Raw genomic sequence first — 20,569 nt, forward strand, 5'->3', positions numbered from 1 at the left:
TGAGAGTCAAAGTAAACTGTACTTAATAACAATAACAATAAAAAATCCAACCCTTGCCCTAGCCAGATAGCTCAGATGGTTAGTGTCATCCCAATATGCCAAGGTTGTAAATTCAATTTCTGTTCAGGGCACATATAATAATCAACCAATGATTGCATAAATAAGTGGAACAACAAAAATTGATCCCTTCCTCCCTCCCTCCTTCTTTCCCTCCCTTTCTTCCCCTCCCTCTCTCAAATAAATAAATAAAAATTAAAAAAAAAACTTCGAGAAAACCAAACTATTATTATTGATAGAGAGGTACACAATACTGCCAATTAAATACAAAAGAATATAGACAGCTAACAAAAATTAAGTGTCATGAAAGGGAAAGAAATCAAAACTAAAAAATTCAAAAACACAAAAGGAAGATGACAACTTTTAAATAACATAATACCCTACTCAGCAACACAAACTAGTATTCTTAACCCTGCCATGAAAAATAGTACTTTTGTTTTAAAGTATTTGCTTTCATCCTAAAGTTTTTCTAGTAATAAGAGTTCAACTCTGTGGTGTAGACATTTGATAGTTGCTGTTTAGTGCCATCTGAGTTGGCTATGTTGCTTCAAAATATGTCAGGAAAACATTTGCCCTTCCTCTTACCCACTCACCTTCTGTAGTATCCTCGGAGGCAAAATTCGTTCCATTGGCCCACCAATAAGGTTTATTCTAACAAGAACATGATTTCTCTCTACTGATAAGCCATCGATTATAAAATCCCTGAAAAATCAACATAGCAATTTTGTTATCTAATGGAATATAATTTAGTTTTAAAATCAAGTCACTAGAATGTAAAAAAAAAAAAAGGGCAGATAAAATTCTATAGAAAAGTCTGGAAAACAGACTGTTATTTTTACTTAGAAATACAGATGGGCAAAAGTGGGTTTATACTTGCGAGTACACAAAACACAGCTTTTATTTGTATTATTATTTATTACTGCATTATTTTCCATATGAACTGAAAAACTACTTTTGACCCACCCTATATATTCACTTTCTTATTTCTTTTTCCTTTTTTTCCCCTGAGAGTCGTAGTTTGCTGTTTTTCACATTAATGGCAGCCATGATATCCTTTCTCAAGTTCTTCAGCTGCCTTAGTAGTATTTGCCCTATTTTGACTGCCTTTGGCTGACCTTCAAAACTCATTTGTGGCTAAAAATTTTGATGATATGCTATCCCTCCACTCTCACTCAATCCTCGAGGTTACTTCTAAGATGAGAAAGGGGAAATATTAACTTACACTACCATATTTAAACTAGAAGTCTAATATTGCTTTGTTTTGGTTCCATTTCACTCTATCTAGCAAAATAAACTAAGTCTGGAATATTTCTCCAAATTGATGACAATAGATTTTCTTTTAGTTTTATATGCATTTAGCTATTTTTTGTCAGGTTCTGTGGAATGATATTGAATTGGTATTTTTGACTCTTAAAAGCATCCACCAAAATGTTTCTCTCTATTTATAAAAGCTAGTAAGTAGCTAAAACATGCAAATTCAAAAACTATAAAAGATATACACTGAGAAGTATGTTTTCTTCCAGTCTCTCAGATTCTCCTCCAACCTCTACAAAGCTAACAATTCTTATGAGTTTCTTTTTTGTCCTTGGAGGGTCTGTATAAAAACAAATGTGTGCTTATGTATATATCCAAAGGTTTCTTTATATTTACTCAAATGATACCACTGTATGCAATGTTGGTGCCTCTCCTTTCTCACTTACCTTTATCTTAGAGATAATTCTTTATCAAAACAAATATAGCTGCTCTGTTCTAGTATCTGCATAGTATACAACTGTCCAAATGTACCCCAAACATTTAAACTCCCTGCTATATATGGACATTTAGAAAATTTTGTATGCTTTCATGACCATTCCAGAGTAAGCATCCTTGTATGTAGGCCACTGTGCTTGTTTGAATATATCTCTAAGATTATCAATAAATCCTTAAAGAAAGCTAAACTCTTTATCTTCTAGCTGTCTTTGCTAGAAAGCAAAGAATTGAGGGAGATATAACTGATATCAGGAAAGGAATGAGATTAATAAAAGAATATTTCCTTGACAAATATTACTGCATTTAAAGAAATGGGATTAAAATGTTATTTTCACAATGATTTTATCACATTTTTAGTCAAGGTTTCCTTAAGTTCTAGACCCAGGGCCTTAAACTGAAAATCTGAATGTTGCTTTTAGTCAGCCTCCACACTTCCTGAAGCTGTCAATACTATCCTTCTGTGTCAACTAGAGTACCCAGGAATGTGCCTGCTCTTCTATAATTTTCTAAGACCTACCTAAAATGGAGACACACTTTTTTGAAAATGATAGACGCAAAAATAATGCCAACTATTGAATGTGCATCCAATAAATGTCAGCCAAATTGAGGCAATGCCAAGTGTGATATATTAATAGAAAAATATACCAAGGCTCTAGCCAGTTTGGCTCAGTGGATAGAGAGTCAGCCCGCAGACTGAGGGTCCCAGGTTCGATTCCTTGGGCACGTACCTTGGTTACAGGCTCAATCCCTGGCTCTGGTCAGGGTGTGTGCAGGAGGCAACCAATAAATGTGTCTCTCTCACATCAATGTTTCTCTCCCCCTCCCTTCCACTCTCTAAAAATCAATGGAAAAATATCCTTGGGTGAGGATTAACAACGACAAAAAAAATCAAGATATGGTCATAACCTCATTTTGCAATAATCAGAATTTATTGACTATGAACTAACATAACTAAGAGAATGGAGAAAAGAGTTCCTCTACAAGGGGCACAAAATAAAATGTCTTGTTTAATGGGTCATCTTCTACATGCAAACTGAATTTAAAAGTGAAAAACTTCATGAAGCCATTAAAAAAGTTAGCACTCATGGGGGGTTAGAGAGCAACCAAAGGACTTGTATGCATGCATATTAGCATAACCAATGGACACAGACACTGGGGCGATGGGGGCTTGCCTGGGGTGGGAATCGCTGGGGATGGGGGGGCAATTGGGGAAAAAGGAGACATATGTAAAACTTTAGACAATAAAAATAAAAAAATAAAAAATTTGCAACAACAAAAAAAGTTAGCACTTAACTAATATACAAAAAAAAAAACTAAGTTAAATAAAAACTCAGAAAGTAGTACTCTGCAAGCCACCTCCAAGAATATCTAACCCAATCTTTCTAACTGTGACGTGACATTTATGTTTTAATTGCTTTATTACTGTTATTTAAATCTGTTGAATTCAGATAGTCCAGAAACATTAAGCATACTATACAGAAAGTCACTATCAAAACAGAGCATCTACAAAGAAAACTGTTGTTATTATCATGTCATAACAGACTCTATTTCCTTTTATTTTACCTGTGGCTCTCAGAGATCTCTGAGGTATTTTCTTCTTGAGCATTTAGTAAGATTTCAGACACTTGATACTGAGCCTCTAACAGAAGGAGGGTGTCTAGATTACAGCATACCACACTTAATAACCTATGTAGAAAGAAATAATAAAAAGTAGATTTTATAAAATATATCCTAAAGATTTAGACTTTCTTGGTGTCTTGAATATCTACTCATAAAATTACAAATTTTAAGAAAGATCAAATAGTTATTTCAGATATATTTTAATTAATTTGAATAGCAATTGACTTCAAAAGTTTTTCTTATGAAAATATTATTTAAAAACCATGGGTAACTTCTACTCAAGTTTTTTAAAAAATTAAATCTAGATATAGTAAGTTTTTTTTTCAACTGCTAGTTAATTTAAAAGTTAATTAGTGAACATCAGCAAATTCATAAAAACAGCAAATTGCCACCACTTCTTTCCCCACAATTAGTTATAAAAGAAATAACAGAATCATTTTGCTACAATCCCGGGACTGTTTATTAGGTGAAATGTCAATGGATAACTTTATAATTTTCAGGTCAATCTGAGAACACCTAAATACACTGCTCTATCTTAACATTAAATAAAAGAGGGGTAAACAGAAGTCATGTGGCTCCTATTGCCATACAAGAAGATCCATGAAATACTCTTGCCTAGAAAACGGAACCTGAAACTAATCAATCCCAGGAGGATGCTCAGACGGAAAGCCTAACCCAGTGGAAATACAGCGCAGCCGCAGGCAGATCCGCAGTTCTACTATAGTTCTTAGTAGTAGAAGGAACAAGGCAGAACCAGTAGTTACAGACAAACCAATTATTAATTACTGGTTACTGGCTATAGAGACCAATTATTAATAAATAAAATTGACTTCCTCCATGGTAAGGTCAGCGGGGACAGCTCATAAAGGGACAAACACACACACACAAAACTTGTGTATATAGAAAAATGTCAGCTAACTGATAACATAACACCCTAACTTCTCTTCAACAAGAAGGTTTAGGGAGAACCTAGTGACCTTTCTGTTTTGCTTTTTTAAAAAAATATGTTTTTCTTTATTTAAGAAAGAGGAATGGAGAGTGAGAGAGGGATAGAAACATCAGTGATGAGAGAGTCATTGACTGGCTGCCTCCTGCACGCCCCCTACTGGGGATTGAGCCCACAACCCAGGCATGTGCCCTGATACTGGGAATCAAACCATGACCTCCTGGTTCATGGGTCGTACTCAACCACTGAGCCATGCCAGCTAGGCCCTTTCTCTTTTCTTGAGGCTACTAATTCAGTGAACACGTAATGAAAATGACCCTCAATGTCCTCTAGTTTATGATTTGAAAGAAGGCTTCTATAGGCTCTAGAACAGTGATGGTGAACCTTTTGAGCTCGGCATGTCAGCATTTTGAAAAACCCTAACTTAACTCTGGTGCTGTGTCACATATAGAAATTTTTTGATATTTGCAACCATAGTAAAACAAATAATTATATTTTTGATATTTATTTTATATATTTAAATGCCATTTAACAAAGAAAAATCAACCAAAAAAATGAGTTTGCGTGTCAACTCTGACACGCGTGTCATAGGTTCACCATCACTGCTCTAGAACAAGCATGTCAAACTCAAAGGCTAACACGGGCCAAATAAATGAGGCATGCGGCCCACGGGCCATGAGTTTGACATGTTTGATCTAGAAGGACAATGAGATGATCCAAGATGAACTGGGAGAAATTCAGAAAGCAAATAAATATCTGAGTTGAATTTTCTTCATTACAGAAGGAGTAAATCGAAACTTGAACAAATGATGTAAGACTTTTAAGATCTTACAAGTATTGGGAATAATATAAAGCTTAGCAAATTGATCCAGCAGTAAATTAAAAGAATAGCATACTGCGACCAAGTACAGTTCATTCCAGGAAGGAAAGGGTAGTCTAATATGAAAACGTTTCCTAATGTAATTCATGGCATCAATATGTAATAGAAAAGAACCACATAGTCATCTGACCAGATGCTTAAAAGCTACTTGATTTAAGATTCAACATCCACTCTCTGGTCCCTGTCCTCCAAAAAATGCTAAGTAAATTAAAGAAAGGTTACTTCTTTCATTTGATTTACAAAACAAATCTATCTCAAGGCAAGAGCTAAAAGCATAAACAGGAAAAGCACTCCCACTAAGGTCATGAAGAAGGCAAAGTCGTCCATTATTATTTAACAGTGTGTTCTAAAAGTTTAAGCCAATGCAAAGAAGATGGGAGAAGAAAAAATAGAAAGGCATGCTTTCTGAAAGGAGATAATGATATTCATTACTACAGAATAATAAAACTGTTTATTTGGAAACTACTTCATCCATGACATAAAATTAAGTTTACTTAATTTTAAGAAATATTGGCTAAATACCTACTAAGTATCTACCACTGTTTTAAGTACATCACTGAACACACATGCACAAAAATCCAAGTCTGTATGGAATGCAAAATACTAGAGGAGGGGCACAGATAATGAACAAAATAAAAAGTTAAAGCTAAAACAAAAGCTGGAAACGTGAATATAAAGTTCCAACAAGGGGGTATGTGGATGAATACCTGCATGCAGTTTTAAATAGGATGGTTAGGAAAGTCCTCACCAAGGTGACACTTCAGTGAAGACCTAAAGGGAATGAGGAAGCAAACCAGGAAGTGATGTGGGGAAAAGGATTCCAGGCACAGCAAGCAGCCTGAGCAAAGGACCTAAGGGGAGAGCACACCTGGCAGGTGTGAAGAACAGTAAGGGGGGCCATGTAGCTGAAGGGGAATAAATAACAAAGAAGTATGAGGAGGTGAGGCCAAAGTAATGTTAGGGGTCCAGATCACCTGGGACTCTGTAAGGTCACTGAAGCTTTTCTTTGATGGCATGAGAAACAGTGGAGTATGGCTTTATTCTATGAAATGAGTATAGGATTGAGGTGATCTGATTTGCATTTTACTAGGTTCACTCTGGCTGGGACAGAGGTAGAGAAACCAGTTTAAAACAAACAAAAAGGCGATAGTAAAAATTTAGATAACATAGTGGTTTAACACCAGGTATTGTCAGTAGATGATCTGTTCATTAAAAGAATGGCTCTGTGGTGGAATCCTCACACTCCTGGTACTCATGCCCTTGTGAGGTTCCCTTCTCCTGAGTATAGGCAGGACTTGTGACTTTCCTCTGGTCACAGTATGTTAAGGTGACAGGATGATGTGATCACACCTTCTGCTGGCTTTGAAGAAGCAAGCAGCTGTGTTAAGAAAACGACATGGCAAGGACAACAGGTGGCTCCTAGGAGTTGAGGCAGCCTTCGACTGACAACCGACAAGGACTTCTTACCACTGGGCAGCAAGAAAACGAGACCCTTAGTCCTAAAGCCATGAGTAAGTAATTCCAACAATCTGCGAGTTTGGAAACAGGTCCTTCCCTAATTACATATATGAACAAGAATCATGTAGGGTGACCAGTAACAAAAAAATAACTTATTTATATCAGTAATAACTAATTAAAATATGACCATGGAGAAATATATTAAAATAGCAAATAAGATAAAAGATAATAAGAAATACACAGAACCTATATGAAGAGAGCTACAATTCATCATTGGAGAATGGAAAAAAATTCAATAGAAAGACAGCACCTACCAGGATGAGAATATTAAATATTATAAAGATATACATTATTTTCCAATTCAGTTATGAATTTAAATGCACATTATGTAATAGCTTAAAAATGTAAGGTTTTTATAGAGATCAACAAAATTCCTCCACTGATAACCTAAAATAACTCTTTAAGAGAGAATAATAAAACAAATGAAGATAGTGTCCTCCGTGGTCCCGGATCTGTCTCCTGCTTCAACAGTATTTGGATAGAACAGACCCAGAGATGCCCCTTCTTCCAGCCTCCAACCACCCTGCAGCGTCTTATCCAGTCACCACCTTCAGAACCACCTCCTAGATTAGTCAACACACTTTAACTCCTTACTGCTGAACAACCATGCGCTCCCAAATGCATCAGAATTATTCCACCGAGGTAGAGGCTGTGGTCAACTACCTGGCCAACCTGCATCTGCAGGCCTCCCACACTTGCCTCTCTCTGGGCTTCTATTGCCAACTCGACAGTGTAGCTCTCAAGGACATGGGCCACCTATTCCAAGAGTTGGCGGAGAAGCTCGAGGGCTCTGAGCATCTCTTAAAGATGCAAAATATGAGGTACTTACCATATTCTAAATTGGGGAGATATATAACATATTTAGTCTCACAATAATTCTGTGGGAAAGGTAGAGTTATACTCCATTTCCTATATGAGGAAGTAGAGGGATGGAGAGGTTCAGAATCTTGCCTAACATCACTCTGGCAATGTGGTTTCAGAATCTATGCTCTTAACCACTGGGTGATGCTGCCACATACTGGGGAATGTAACATACGGCTACAAAAGACCTCTATGGAAAGAAGGACATTTTAATGACAGTAATTAAAGAATACAATTTAAATGGAGAGATTTGACATGTTTACACATTGGAAAGCTCAGTATTATAAAGATGTCAATTCATTCACTATTGTTCTATAAATTCAATCCAATGATAATTAAAATCCCAGTGGGTTAGTTTGTGTGAGAAGCTGCTCCTAAAATTTATGTGGAGAGAAAAGGACTAAAAGTAGCCAAGATATTTTTGAAAACTGGAAAACCGGACATAACCCAAATGTCCATTAACAGCATAATACATAAGCAAAACACAGTATATTTATACCATGAAATATTATACAGCAATAAAAATAAATCCATTAAAATGTATGCAACATTAATCTTAGAAAACATAAGGCAACAGAGAAAAGGTCAAATATGACAGGATATATAGTCAATGGTACCAATAATATAAAGTAAAAAACAAAAATAAAATATATTGTTCAGGAATACATAACTAGGTGGTAAAAATATAAAGTAAATAAAAAATATAATGTAAATACCACAAAAGTCAAAATTGTGGCTATCACTGGGGACAAGGGAGGGAGTCATGATCAAACAAATGCATAGTGCTAGCTCTCTTTATTTACTTGGTTGGGATTAAGTGGACATTTATTTTACAGCAAATTGTTAAGCTGTATGTTTATATTTTATGCAAGATTTACATTTTCAATATTTCATTTAAAAATTAAGTGTTATACTAAGGTAGGTAATGGGGAAAGGTATATCACTATACCCAAAAGAAGTATACATGTGTATTAAACAAATGAACAAATTCAGAATACTATTAAAAGAATGCATACTTTGATATTAGATTATGCAAAAAGATTCTTGTAAGACCTGATAACAACTAACGCCATTTAACATTAAATTATGCAATTGTATAATAAACAGATCTTAATGACTCATTAATTACACCAGCATATTTGTATAAGCTAGCAGCTAGTGTAAACATGAAAAGAAAAGTAACTATAAGATAATTTTATTTCTTTAGCCTAACCATAATTTTAAGGCTAGGTTTACAAAGTGAACAGATTATTTTATATACACTAATCTAGAAAAAATGTCTCAAAATTTACATATTACTGAGGCTTATAAGCAATAAATTATAAAGTTTAATTTTTGTTAGTCCCAAACCAAATTTCCCCAAGTTATGAAAAAAGATTCTGCTCCTTACTTCTCACATAAAGCAAGCTGTTCATATCAAGAAGTATTCCAAAGAAAGTAAACAATTATCTGAGGTCAATCCAAATTCATGGATAAAGTAGATAAAATTTTAATGGTATATTTTTGTTCTTTTATGGACAGAGATAAAGTATTAAAAATAATTTAAACTACATTTATGTAAAGATATCAACAGTTACACAGACAAATTTCAGAAGTATTTGTGTGTATGTGTGTGTGTGTCTTTCTCAGGATACAATTAAAAATAGATTAACTTTGTCCTGGGCGGCACTGCTCAGTGGTTAGAGCATCGGCCCAAGAACAGAAGGGTCCCAAATCAATTCTGGTCAAGGCCATGTACCTGGGCTGCAAGTTCCCCACCCCAGTTGGGGTACACGCGGGAGGCAATCGATTGATGTGGCTCTTTCACATCTATGTTTCTCTCTCATCTCTCCCCTTATCCTCTTCCTTCCCCCTCTCTAAAATCAACAGAAGAAATACCTTCCAGTGAGGATTAATAAAAAAAATAGATTAACTTTATCCCTGGCTGGATAGCTCAATTCATTACAGCATCTTCCGGATGTGCCAAGGTTGTAGGATTTTGTGCTAAACATTAAGACTCAAATTGCTCACTGCTCTTAAAAGATAATATATACATATTAAGAATATAACATTAATATTAACTTAAGCTGACCCTACTAGTATATACTAATTAAGAGCTTCTTATGCACTGCAAAAATGCTCCTAAGATGTTTCATTGTATAACCCCAAATAATTTACAAACATCCAATTTATCACTGTAGCACCACAGACAGCTGCATAAATTGTTGATGCTTCCCAGCAGACATCAATGTATCTTTGAATATGCACCAACAGCATAACTAGCATAATCTAGTTATAAGCAAAAGAACAGTCCCGGGCTAGATTGTTCTGTTATTAATTGGTCAGGATATGAGGTGCACCAGCTCACACAACCATGTTTGTGAGCCCTCGATAGGTCCCCTGTCACTGCTGACTGGAGGAGAGCCCACCGTGCCCTAAGTGAGCCATGATGCCAAGAGTTCTGCCGTTGAGCCTGAGGCCCTGATATCAACAGGAAGATATAGACATGGTTCTGCCTCAGATGCAAAGGGCGCCTCCCAATCTAGTCTGGAAATGGGCATTCTATATCACTGCAAAGCTAGATTTTGAAATACAACATACAGTATAATGTATCTTTCCCCTCCCCTTCTTTCCAACTCCTTACCCCTAAGTGATTTAAAAATTGCAAAGTCATGATGTAAAGGTCGATAATTTCTTATCTTTAAACCTTAGGATAAAGGATTTAGAATTTTTAGCATTCAGCAACAAAATCTAGTACATGTGGACTCTGGATCAATACCTCATAATCAAGCACATTAATATTTCTTTGGAAAAAGATGTTTATATTTAAATCTGTCAGGTTAAATAAAAACTATAAAATTTTACATCATTTTAGGTAAGATTAGGTGCAAATAGAAAAATACATTATAAAAAAATTTAGTTTCTTAAAACTTTTTCTGAACTTCAGAATTTCAAATCAGAGATTGTGGCACTTGAACCTGATAATGGCAGCAGGCAGTCTAACTCCACAGTCCTCGTTAATACTATAATGCATGACTCAACTACTAGTATATGTATCAACAATAGAATGGCAAACTTTCTAGTGTAGGATAGATTGACTCCATTTGGATATTATGAGAAAGCACACACTATGAAAATTAATGTATTTTATTCCCAGGAGCATTTTACTTCTTGGATTGCTTTGTACATGACTTAATATCCTATTGTTAGAGTTTTTGCCAGAAGAATAATAAAAATACTATTCTATCAAAAAATGCAGAAAAGGGAAGAAATTCATTCAATATATCAATAACAAGAGGCCAAAATCTATATTCTATCATTACAAAACTCAGGCACGTACTTGTTATGCAAAAGGAGGTACTACTGAATGGATTTTTCCTAATAGTCCTCATCACAGGTTGCTATATGATATATCTGATGTCCTACACAGAAAGTTAAAATTTAATGTGAAATTAATTTAGAGATAAAGTGCACATGATCCAATGAATTATAACAGCTGCAGCTTTTTTTCTATCTTCTTTGAACTATTAATGAATGGTTTAATGAAGCACAGCTATTAATGAAAAGTTTCAGAACAAGATCTATAATATATATGTTTCAGTACAAGATCTATAATATATACTACTATCAGAGAATTCTCATTTTAGAAAATTGCTTTATTTCTTAGATACGGCATTCTCCCTGACCCACTCCCTCAGGCCCAAAAAATTTATTTTGCTAGTAGAAAGAAGAGAAAAATCACAAACCTAGGAAAATTTCTTTAATTCAGCTGCTTTTCAAGGTACTAATTAGTAGATAAGGAAGCAAGTTATATGTCTAAATATGATCAAAAGAGTAAGAATTTATGCGTCTCTATAGTCCAAACAAACACTTCTACTCCCCCTCTCACCACAGCCATTTGAACATGCTAAATAACATCTTAAGAAACATACACTCAACCAGAAAGATTTAAAACTTGGGACACTGAAATTAAATAATATGATTAACATAAAAGAGCAGAATGTGGGCATCAAGATAAATCGGGTTTTTCTGAGCCTCTTTCAAGACTATATTATGGCAGGAGTCCAGTCTAAGACCAACCCAGGAAGCCCCAGTTGACTCCTGAGTAAACTGAATAGTCTTCAAAATGTCTCTAGTAAATCTAACAAAAGTGGAAGACACTGTAATAATATAGAAGCTAAACATGGACAATGGCCTTAATATAAAACCTAATGGCTATAATCTACTTCATGTGTAATATTACAGGAAGATAAATTACCTTTAGATATGCTTTAAAGTAGTTTATTTTAAATATTTTTGAAAGTATATAGAACATATTTTTTGTATGCTTTTGCAACACTGAAATATTTCTCAAGTAAAATTTAGCACCTTACCTTAGGCCAAAGATGTGTGATTGTTCATAGTTGAATAAAGAACGGATCTTAGCTTCAGAATTCAAAATGATAAGTCTATCAATAATATCCTGAAAAAGAAAGCCTTTGAGTGAGACTGTGCTTGACTGAAACCATTTAAAGAAAATCAAATCAACAAATATTTATTTATATTTGTGGTTCTTAAATTTGGCTTTACATTTTAATCACCTAGGGAGCTGTTAAAAAAAAATACCCAAGTCTCATTCCTAAAGATTCTGAATTAACTGGTTGGGTATAATCTGGACATTGAGATTTGTGAAAGTTCCTGAAATAAATTATCTAATGTTTAACCAAAGTGAAGAAATACTAATTTATATTCCACTAGAGGTCCGATGCATGAAATTTGTGCAAGAGTAGGTCTTCCTTCCCCCGGCTGCCAGCACCGGCTTCCCTCTGGTACCTGGGACCTGGGCTTCCCTCATAGCCCCAGCTTTGTCCGGAAGGTCATCCGGATGTCCAGTCTAATTAGCATATTACACTTTTACTATTATAGATTCTAGCTTATGAAGCCAGTTAAATACTGATTAAACTGCTAAAAATGTAAATTACTTTGAAAAACAAATATGAAATCTTCAAATGCAAAGCATTAACAGATTTGAATAGTTTTATCTAATAACTATTTGAGATTTTGTTAATGTATAATCTCTGTCTATGTAAATCAGTGGTTTCCAACACTGTTTAAACATTGGAATCACCTAGGGAACCAGATGATAGATAGATGACAGATGATAGATAGATGATAGATAGATAGATAGATAGATGATAGATAGATAGATAGATAGATAGATAGATAGATAGATAGATAGATAGATAGTATATCCAGGCTCTATCCTAGAAAAACTAAGTTATTATCAGTTGGGGTATGATTCTGGCATTAAAATTCTTTTAAAAGCTCTCCAAGTTGTTGCAGTGGGTAGCCAGGCATAAACATCACTGATGCACATGTAGGGAAAACCTGATGACTACGTGCCACCAGTTGTCCCAAACATCGACAATTTCAGCCTACCACACAATTTTGAGCACTCTATAAAAGCCTTTCTTCCTATAATGCCCTCCTTTTGTATATATCTTTGGGTTCAGGCCTAAGAAATTTATTCATAGACAAACACTTGATTCTCAAATTGCTCATTTTCCTCACCAAAAAACTTGCTTCCCTCCAGTGTGTTTAAAATCAAAATAATTCTGTGACCAATAGGGCAAAGAAGGAAGGTTTTGCTAGGGAGTAAAGTCACATATATATCTGATGTCTATGTGGGTGATAGAACAAATGTTATCAAATAAACAATAGGCCAGGGAATGAGTTTGTTAGGAGGATATAATAGTTCAAAATCACATTTTAAAAATACTGATCAAAACATAGTAAAAACCAGATTGTATGTAAACTTACCTAGTAAAAGTTTATACCTAATACTTAGGAATGCATTTACCATTCTACAGATATCTTGTAAAAAATGTGTCAATAATATTAGCACAAGAACTTACAATCATCAAATATTAAATAAATGCCTAATAATCCTAATATATAAAGAGCCAGGGTCCGTAACGTCCAAAATGACCAAACAGATGACCGAACGCCAGGCTGCGTGCAGCAGGCTTGGGTGGGCAGGGACTGGCAAGCGGGCTGAACTGCTGACCTCTCGGTCCCTCCTGGGTCACAGGCGCCGTGGCGACCCAGCACTGACTGGCACCACCAAGGCAGATGCGATGTGATTGCCATCGTCCCAGGATCGCCCTGCAGGCTACCTGGCCAGCGGCGGTGGGCGGGGCCTCCCTCTGCGAGGAAATCAATGGGGGGTGGGGGGGGGCTCCCGGACTGTGAGAAGGCACAGGCTGGGCTGAAGGACACCCCCCACACACACACCCAAATGCATGAATTTCGTGTACTGGGCCTCTAGTCAAGAATAAAAAAGATTGAGATCTTAAAATAATCTGTCATTATTGTCTGCTGCTTTAGCTGGACATTCCTTGTTTCAAACATTGTGACAGAATACAATTCATTCATATTCCCAGCTTCATATTTATATTCTCATTTCCTGCCCCACTGCTTTCTCCCTCTCTTTACTAACTTCCCCACTCTGACAGCCCTGATGTAGCTCTGGTGACAAAGCCGCAGAGATCTCCTTGACTTTGCCCAGGCACCTGGATACTACCAAGTAAGTAATCATTGCAGTAGACACATGGAGAAACTTGTATGCTATGTAGTTCTTTACACAGTATTTGTTCAAATAGGTCCACACTTTTAGTGCTTAATATTATAAAGTTTAAGAAATGATCTACTATCACTTTTTTCCATAGTAAATCTTCACAGAGTGATCTGGAATTGATCATGTATCACTAGCTTTCTTTTGTCTGAGAGGAAGGAGACTGCCAATTAGTCCTGTGCATAGCGTTTCTGAAAGGATTATTATAGATTTCTCTTTATTCATAGGGTACTGGTCCAAGTGACTGAAACTGGAGCAGTCATCTGATTACTAAATTCAGACTATTTGATAGTCAATGATACCTAGTGACTCCAAAGTTCTAGCTTTGAATCTAAGTACTAGATACTCTAAGAATAAAGAGATATAGAATGTATTACCAACAAGCTAATGGAAGAATAGATTACAGCCATCTATCAGTGACAATGCATTTTCAGAAAACAAATGCTACAGTAAATAATTTCTTCTTCAAAGGGGGTTGCATTGATGGATCACCACTTAGGAAACAGAACACAACTCCCGGGAAGCCTGCCTCATGGAGAACTTCAGTTTCTAAGCACAGCAGCACGTGTCAGGGAAGCAGCCTCCTCAATCAGCAGCTTCCCAGCAACAAGCGAGTACAAGAAAGGCTTGGGATTCACAAAAATAGTCTGAAACTGTCTTTTTTAAAGGATATCATCCAGCTTGAGAATATATTCAATAAGCCTTAGGCTGAAATGAGACCAAGACTAGAAAAACGAAGAGGAATATCTCTTCTATATAAATAATACATTTGAGTGCCTACTCTGTGTACACTTGTCTCAATGACCATGTGTGTACTATCTGACCCTTTTCACTTAAGAAAGGGCCAAGTGACCCTTTTCACTTAAGAAAGGGCCAAGTTGGCTCAGTGGATAGAGCATCGGCCTGCGGACTGAAGGGTCCCAGGTTCGATTCCGGTCAAGGGCATGTACCTTGGTTGCGGGCATATTCCCAGTAGGGGGTGTGCAGGAGGCAACTGATGGATGTTTCTCTCTCATCAATGTTTCTAACTCTCTATCCCTCTCCCTTCCTCTCTGTAAAAAATCAATAAAATATGTTTAAAAAAAAAAAAAAGAAAGGGCCAAAGGAAGGGTGAGAGTGGTCAATCATAATGCCAATATCCCTGCACCTGCACAATTAGGAGTGGCTTGTGACTGGTTAGTCCCTAAACATCCATAAACAAACTTGGTCTGTTAAGGAAGGTGCTTCCTTGGAATTATTCAAAGCGGGGAGTTTCTCTGTCCACTCTGGCTGTTATAACAGAATCCCACAGACCAGGTACCTTATAAACAATAGAAATCTTATTTCTCACAGTTCTGGAGGCAGGGAAGTCAAAGATCCAGGTGCCAGAAGATTCTGTGTCTGATGAGGGCCTACTTTCTGGTTCATAGACAGTTATGTTTTAACATGGAAGAAGGGGCAAGGGGCCTAACGCAGAAGTGAGCATGATTGTGCATGAAGGGACCTCAGTTTTAGCAAATAAAATTGTAATTATGGAAGAAGAAAAAAAGAAGAGGCAAGGGATTCCTCTGGGGTCTCTTTTTATAAAGCACTAATCACCTCCTAAAGGCCCCACCTCCAAACAGCATCACCTGGGGAATTGGGTTTCAACACAAGAATTGAATATTCAGTGTACAGCAGAGCGGTGGATGAAAATGCCCCTCTTCTGTTTGGAGGGTTAGTGAGTTAAATCCTGATATTGTTCCCACCCCCCCAAAAGATATGTCTATGTCCTCATTCCCAGAACCTATGATTGTTACCCTGTTTGGAAGAAGGGTCTTTGCAGAGGTAAGTAAATTAAATTAGGACCATCCTGGGTTATACAAGAAAGACAAGGAGAGATTTAAGGCAGAGGAGGAGAAGGCCTTGTGAAAATAGAAGCAGAGAGTAGAGCTATGCAGCAACAAGCCACAAAATGCTGCAGCACCCAGAAGCTGGAAGAGGCAAGGAAGGCGTCTGCCCTGGAGCCTTTGGAGGGAATGGACCTGCTGACCTCTTGCTTTCGGATTTGTGGCATCCAGACTGTGAGAGAAGACATTTCTGCTATTCTAAGCCACCTGGTTTGTGGTAATTTGTTATGAAATCTCTAGGAAATTAATACAAGGGGAGATAGTAACAGGTAGTCCCATGTCTTCTCCCATTGAGAATGCCATCTGGAGAAGAAGAGCTTACTAATGATAATTACAGCAAACAATTATTTAGCAGTTACCTGCCAGGCAGTGATTTAACATTTTATGTTTCACTTAATTCATGTAATTATCACAATAACCCTCAAATAGGAATGTTATTACTCACTTTTAACAGGACAAAACTAAGGTCTAACTTGTCCAAGGTCACAGAGCTTTTAGGGGGCAGAACCAGAAATCTAATCCAAGCAGTCTGGCTTCAGAAAACAAACTTGTAACAGCTACACTATGTAATGCCTTCCAATAAAGCCACAATGGAGAACACAAGACAGAGGGGAAGAGAAGTCCACGAAAGGAGACCACGCAGGAGAGGCCAGAGAAGTCTGAAGGGAACCAGAAGCAGTACCACAATCATAGAGGAGAGTGACAATAAGGACTGGATCAACTGTGCCAAATGCCGCAAGGTGGTAAATTAAGTTCAAGGAAAGACGGGCACATAAATGGCTAATTATAAAACTACTTTAGAAACACAATGACGCAAGTAAGCACAAGTCAAAATTGACACACTTCAAGGAACAGAGAATATAAAATAAAAGCTGAATGAAAGAAGTACCTATTTTTATATTTTATTCATATAAATTATCAAAAATTTCCCAAAGTAGAGAAAGTTTAAAAAAATTAAAATGTTTAGAGTTAACAAGAATTAAAAGTATTTATAAGAGCAAAACTGTGTAAAAAAAAACACCACCACACAGGACAAGTGACCAGAAAAATAAAAAGTAAGGATGAATAATGGAATTTCAGTATTAACCAAATAATTATTTACTAATGAATATATACATATTTATGTGTGTTAATCCAAAAACTTACCCAAAGATGAGGAACTAAATATCTCTGGATGGTTGAAACAAGCCCATCTGGGAGCAAGATTATGAAATAAATCTCAAATTAAATAAATATGCATATACTGCCCTCATGGGGCAGTTAATATGTAGTTCATTAAAATATAAGGAGAAAACATATTGCACTCCTCAAATACTGCTTATTCCTAATTATCCCAGCCCAATAAGAGAGCCGCACTGGTGTGACTAATAACATGATAAGTCATCTAAAAATCATTCGTACACATATTTTATTTGTGCCAAATCTCTTTCCTTGGGGAGTGTTAACATTGTATTCACTCTGATAGGTGTTGCAACTGTTAGGTGGCCTGGATCAAAGATTCCATTGGCAGATAATTCAGAAACTGATATTCCATGAGTAAGTAAATCAATCTTTAAATGCCATTAAATAGTGTTCCCTTTTTTCTGTGTCATTTTTTTTTCTGTCAAATTGCTTTTTCACTACAAATCTCCAAAATATCATCTATAAAAGGGAAAAGTTAAAAGAAAATTACTTACAATAATACATGTGGGAACTTCACGAAGAGAATATTCTGCTTTATTAGGAAGATCTTGATTGCCTACCAGCTCATAAATAGCAGGATAAGATAACAAGGTCACCAGCCCTAGAAAAGACTGGGGGAAGAGGGGGGGGGGGGGGGGGAGAAGGAAAAGTCATTTAAATGGCTCATTTTTTTTCAACCACATCCACAGAATCATTAGTATAAAGTTTTATAGTAGTATGACTGCAAGAATTTTTTAAATAAACCAAATTAATCCACATAAGTGTGAAATACATACATATATGATAAGAACAAAATAGTTAACATTAACAATAATCTGTGTTGATAACGCGTAAGAACAACTGTAATAGAACAACCTTGAGAGTTGGAAAATACTTTAAAATATCATGTATCTCTTAAAAAGTGTGGTTCTGAGAAAAAAAAAATATTAAATGATCCATATTTCTCATTCTTTGCATTTGTTATATCTGATGTATAAGAAAATACTACTTAGAGTCTCTGGAGCAAGAAAATAAATTCTATATATCCTTCGCTTAGGTGACAAAGCCATCTTTATCCTTTAACTACATTCACTGGAAATCCAACTACCCTAATTGTGATTAATTTTTTAAAGCCATGGCTTTTCCTATCAAAATCAGCTCATTTTCTGGTGCAATCTTCCCAATTAATCTCTCCATGAAGTTTTTAAGCTCCCAATCTCATTTTGCCTTATTCAAGACAACCTGAACATTTTTTTCTCAGGCACGTTTCATTCTTTGGATCCCCTGTGCAAAAGCATGCAGTGGTTGCCCATCACTAAACATCAAATCTAAACTCCCTTCCATGACTTTCAAGGCACTTTACTAATTGACCCTCTCTTCTCTCAGTCTCAAAAGCCCATTATTCCTCAGCATGAAGTCACCACTTCAGTCAATCGAATCTGCCTGTGGTCTTTTTCTTTTATATTTTTATTGATTTCAGAGAGGAAGAGAGAGGGAGATAAAAACATCAATGGTGAGAGAGAATCATTGATCGGCTGCCTCCTGCTCATCCCCCACTGGGGATAGAACCCACAACTGGAATCGAACCCAGGACCCTTTAGCCTGTAGGCGGACACTCTTTCCACTGAGCCAAACCAGCTAGGACCCTGTGGTCTTTTTCAAGTGACTGCCATGTAAACAAACTTTTCTTATCCAAGAACATGCTCCTCCTACCCTCCCATTATTGCACTTCATGAGCTTTCACAGCCTTTTTTTCTAGAAGACTTTCCAATTAACTCTATCCATCTCTAGAAGCCCTATATTTTGCCAATACTTTCATGTTAGTTTGTATTGTATCAACTGTACTAATTTGTAACTATTAAATTTCCTGCTTGTCATTTTTTAAATTTTTTACTAAACTCAGAAAATTTAAGAATCAGACAAATTGAGTAAACAAATTTTAGGTACAATATTTTACCATGAAAAGTTAAAGATTTATGTTTTTCAAAGATAGCATTATCAGATTGAGGATTAAGTCTGATGAGTTTTATAAATGGGTATTAAATTTTCTCAAATGCTGTTTCCACTTCTATTGAAATCATTGGATGAGATTTCTCTTTATTCTGTTAATATGGTGAATTAGAGTTTCATTTTAGAATGCTAACCGAACTTTGAATGGCTGGGATAAACACCACTTGATCATAATAAATAATCATTTTAGATATTGCTTGATATAATTTGATAATCTTTTGTTAAGTATTTTTAAGTCGATATTCATCAGAAATATTAGTCTGTACTTTTCTTTTTTGGTAACATTTGTCTCATTTCCAGGTTGGGGTTATGCTGGCCTCATAACACAAGTTAGAAACTGATTTCTCTACCTTTGTTTTCTGAAAGAATATGTGTGTACTATATCTCCTATAAAATTTCATAGAATTTACTGGTGAAACTATCTGGTGTTCTTAGCCAGAGGTTTCTTTGTTTGTTTGTTTTTTGTTTTTTTGGTTTTTTTTGTTATTAGTTTAGGTATTACAAATGTGTCCTCATCCCCCCCCCCCCTTTAACCCCCAAACTCCCCGCCCCGCACACTCATGCTCCCATCCCCCTGTTGTCCATGTCCATTGGTTTGGCTTATATACATGTATACAAGTCCTTCGGTTGATCTCTTCCCCTTACCCCCGCCCTCCCCTACTTTCCTTCTGGGGATTGATAGCCAGATCGCTGTTTCTCAGTCTTTGGATCTGTTTCTTTTCATCATTCTATGTTGTTCTCTATAATCCACAAATGAGTGAGATCATGTGGTATTTATCTTTCTCTGACTGGCTTATTTCACTTAGCATAATGCTCTCCAGTTCCATCCATGCTGTTGCAAAAAGCAAGAGTCCCTTCTTTTTTTACCGCAGCGTAGTATTCCATTGTGTAGATGTACCACAGTTTTTTTAATCCACTCATCTGCTGATGGGCACTAAGGCTGTTTCCAGATCTTAACTATGGTGAATTGTGCTGCTATGAACATAGGGGTGCATATATCCTTTCTGATTGGCATTTCTGGCTTCTTGGGATATATTCCTAGTAGTGGGATCACTGGGTCAAATGGGAGTTCCCAGAGGTTTTTGATAACAAATTCAATTTCTTTAACTAATATGTAGCAATTTAGATTTTCTGTTTTGTATTAGGTCCATTTTGGTAAGCATATTTTTAAGAAGTCTGCCAATTTTATCTTAGTTGAAGTCATAACATAAAGCTGATCATACTATTCATTATTGCTCTTTAATATCTGCGCAACCTTCAGTGGAGCACAAACTGATCCCTGTCCTTGGACAAATATATCTGTTAAA

At 36.2% G+C, this 20,569-nt stretch overlaps 1 protein-coding gene across 2 annotated transcripts in view; it reads right to left on the reverse strand.

The window, feature by feature from the left end:
• The window catches only part of TBC1D32 (TBC1 domain family member 32), a 118,316-nt gene that overhangs the window by 40,666 nt on the left and 57,081 nt on the right, over positions 1-20,569 (reverse strand). For both annotated transcript variants that reach the window (XM_036317911.1, XM_036317912.1), the window contains exons 21-24: positions 17,768-17,884; positions 11,984-12,072; positions 3,370-3,492; positions 651-759 (exon numbers count right to left, since the gene is read on the reverse strand). In XM_036317911.1, coding sequence (XP_036173804.1) covers positions 651-759; positions 3,370-3,492; positions 11,984-12,072; positions 17,768-17,884 — 438 coding nt within the window. The remainder of the gene's footprint in view (positions 1-650; positions 760-3,369; positions 3,493-11,983; positions 12,073-17,767; positions 17,885-20,569) is intronic.

The sequence above is a fragment of the Myotis myotis genome, unplaced genomic scaffold (genome assembly GCF_014108235.1).
Source record: "Myotis myotis isolate mMyoMyo1 unplaced genomic scaffold, mMyoMyo1.p scaffold_m19_p_7, whole genome shotgun sequence".
Classification (NCBI taxonomy): domain Eukaryota; kingdom Metazoa; phylum Chordata; class Mammalia; order Chiroptera; family Vespertilionidae; genus Myotis; species Myotis myotis.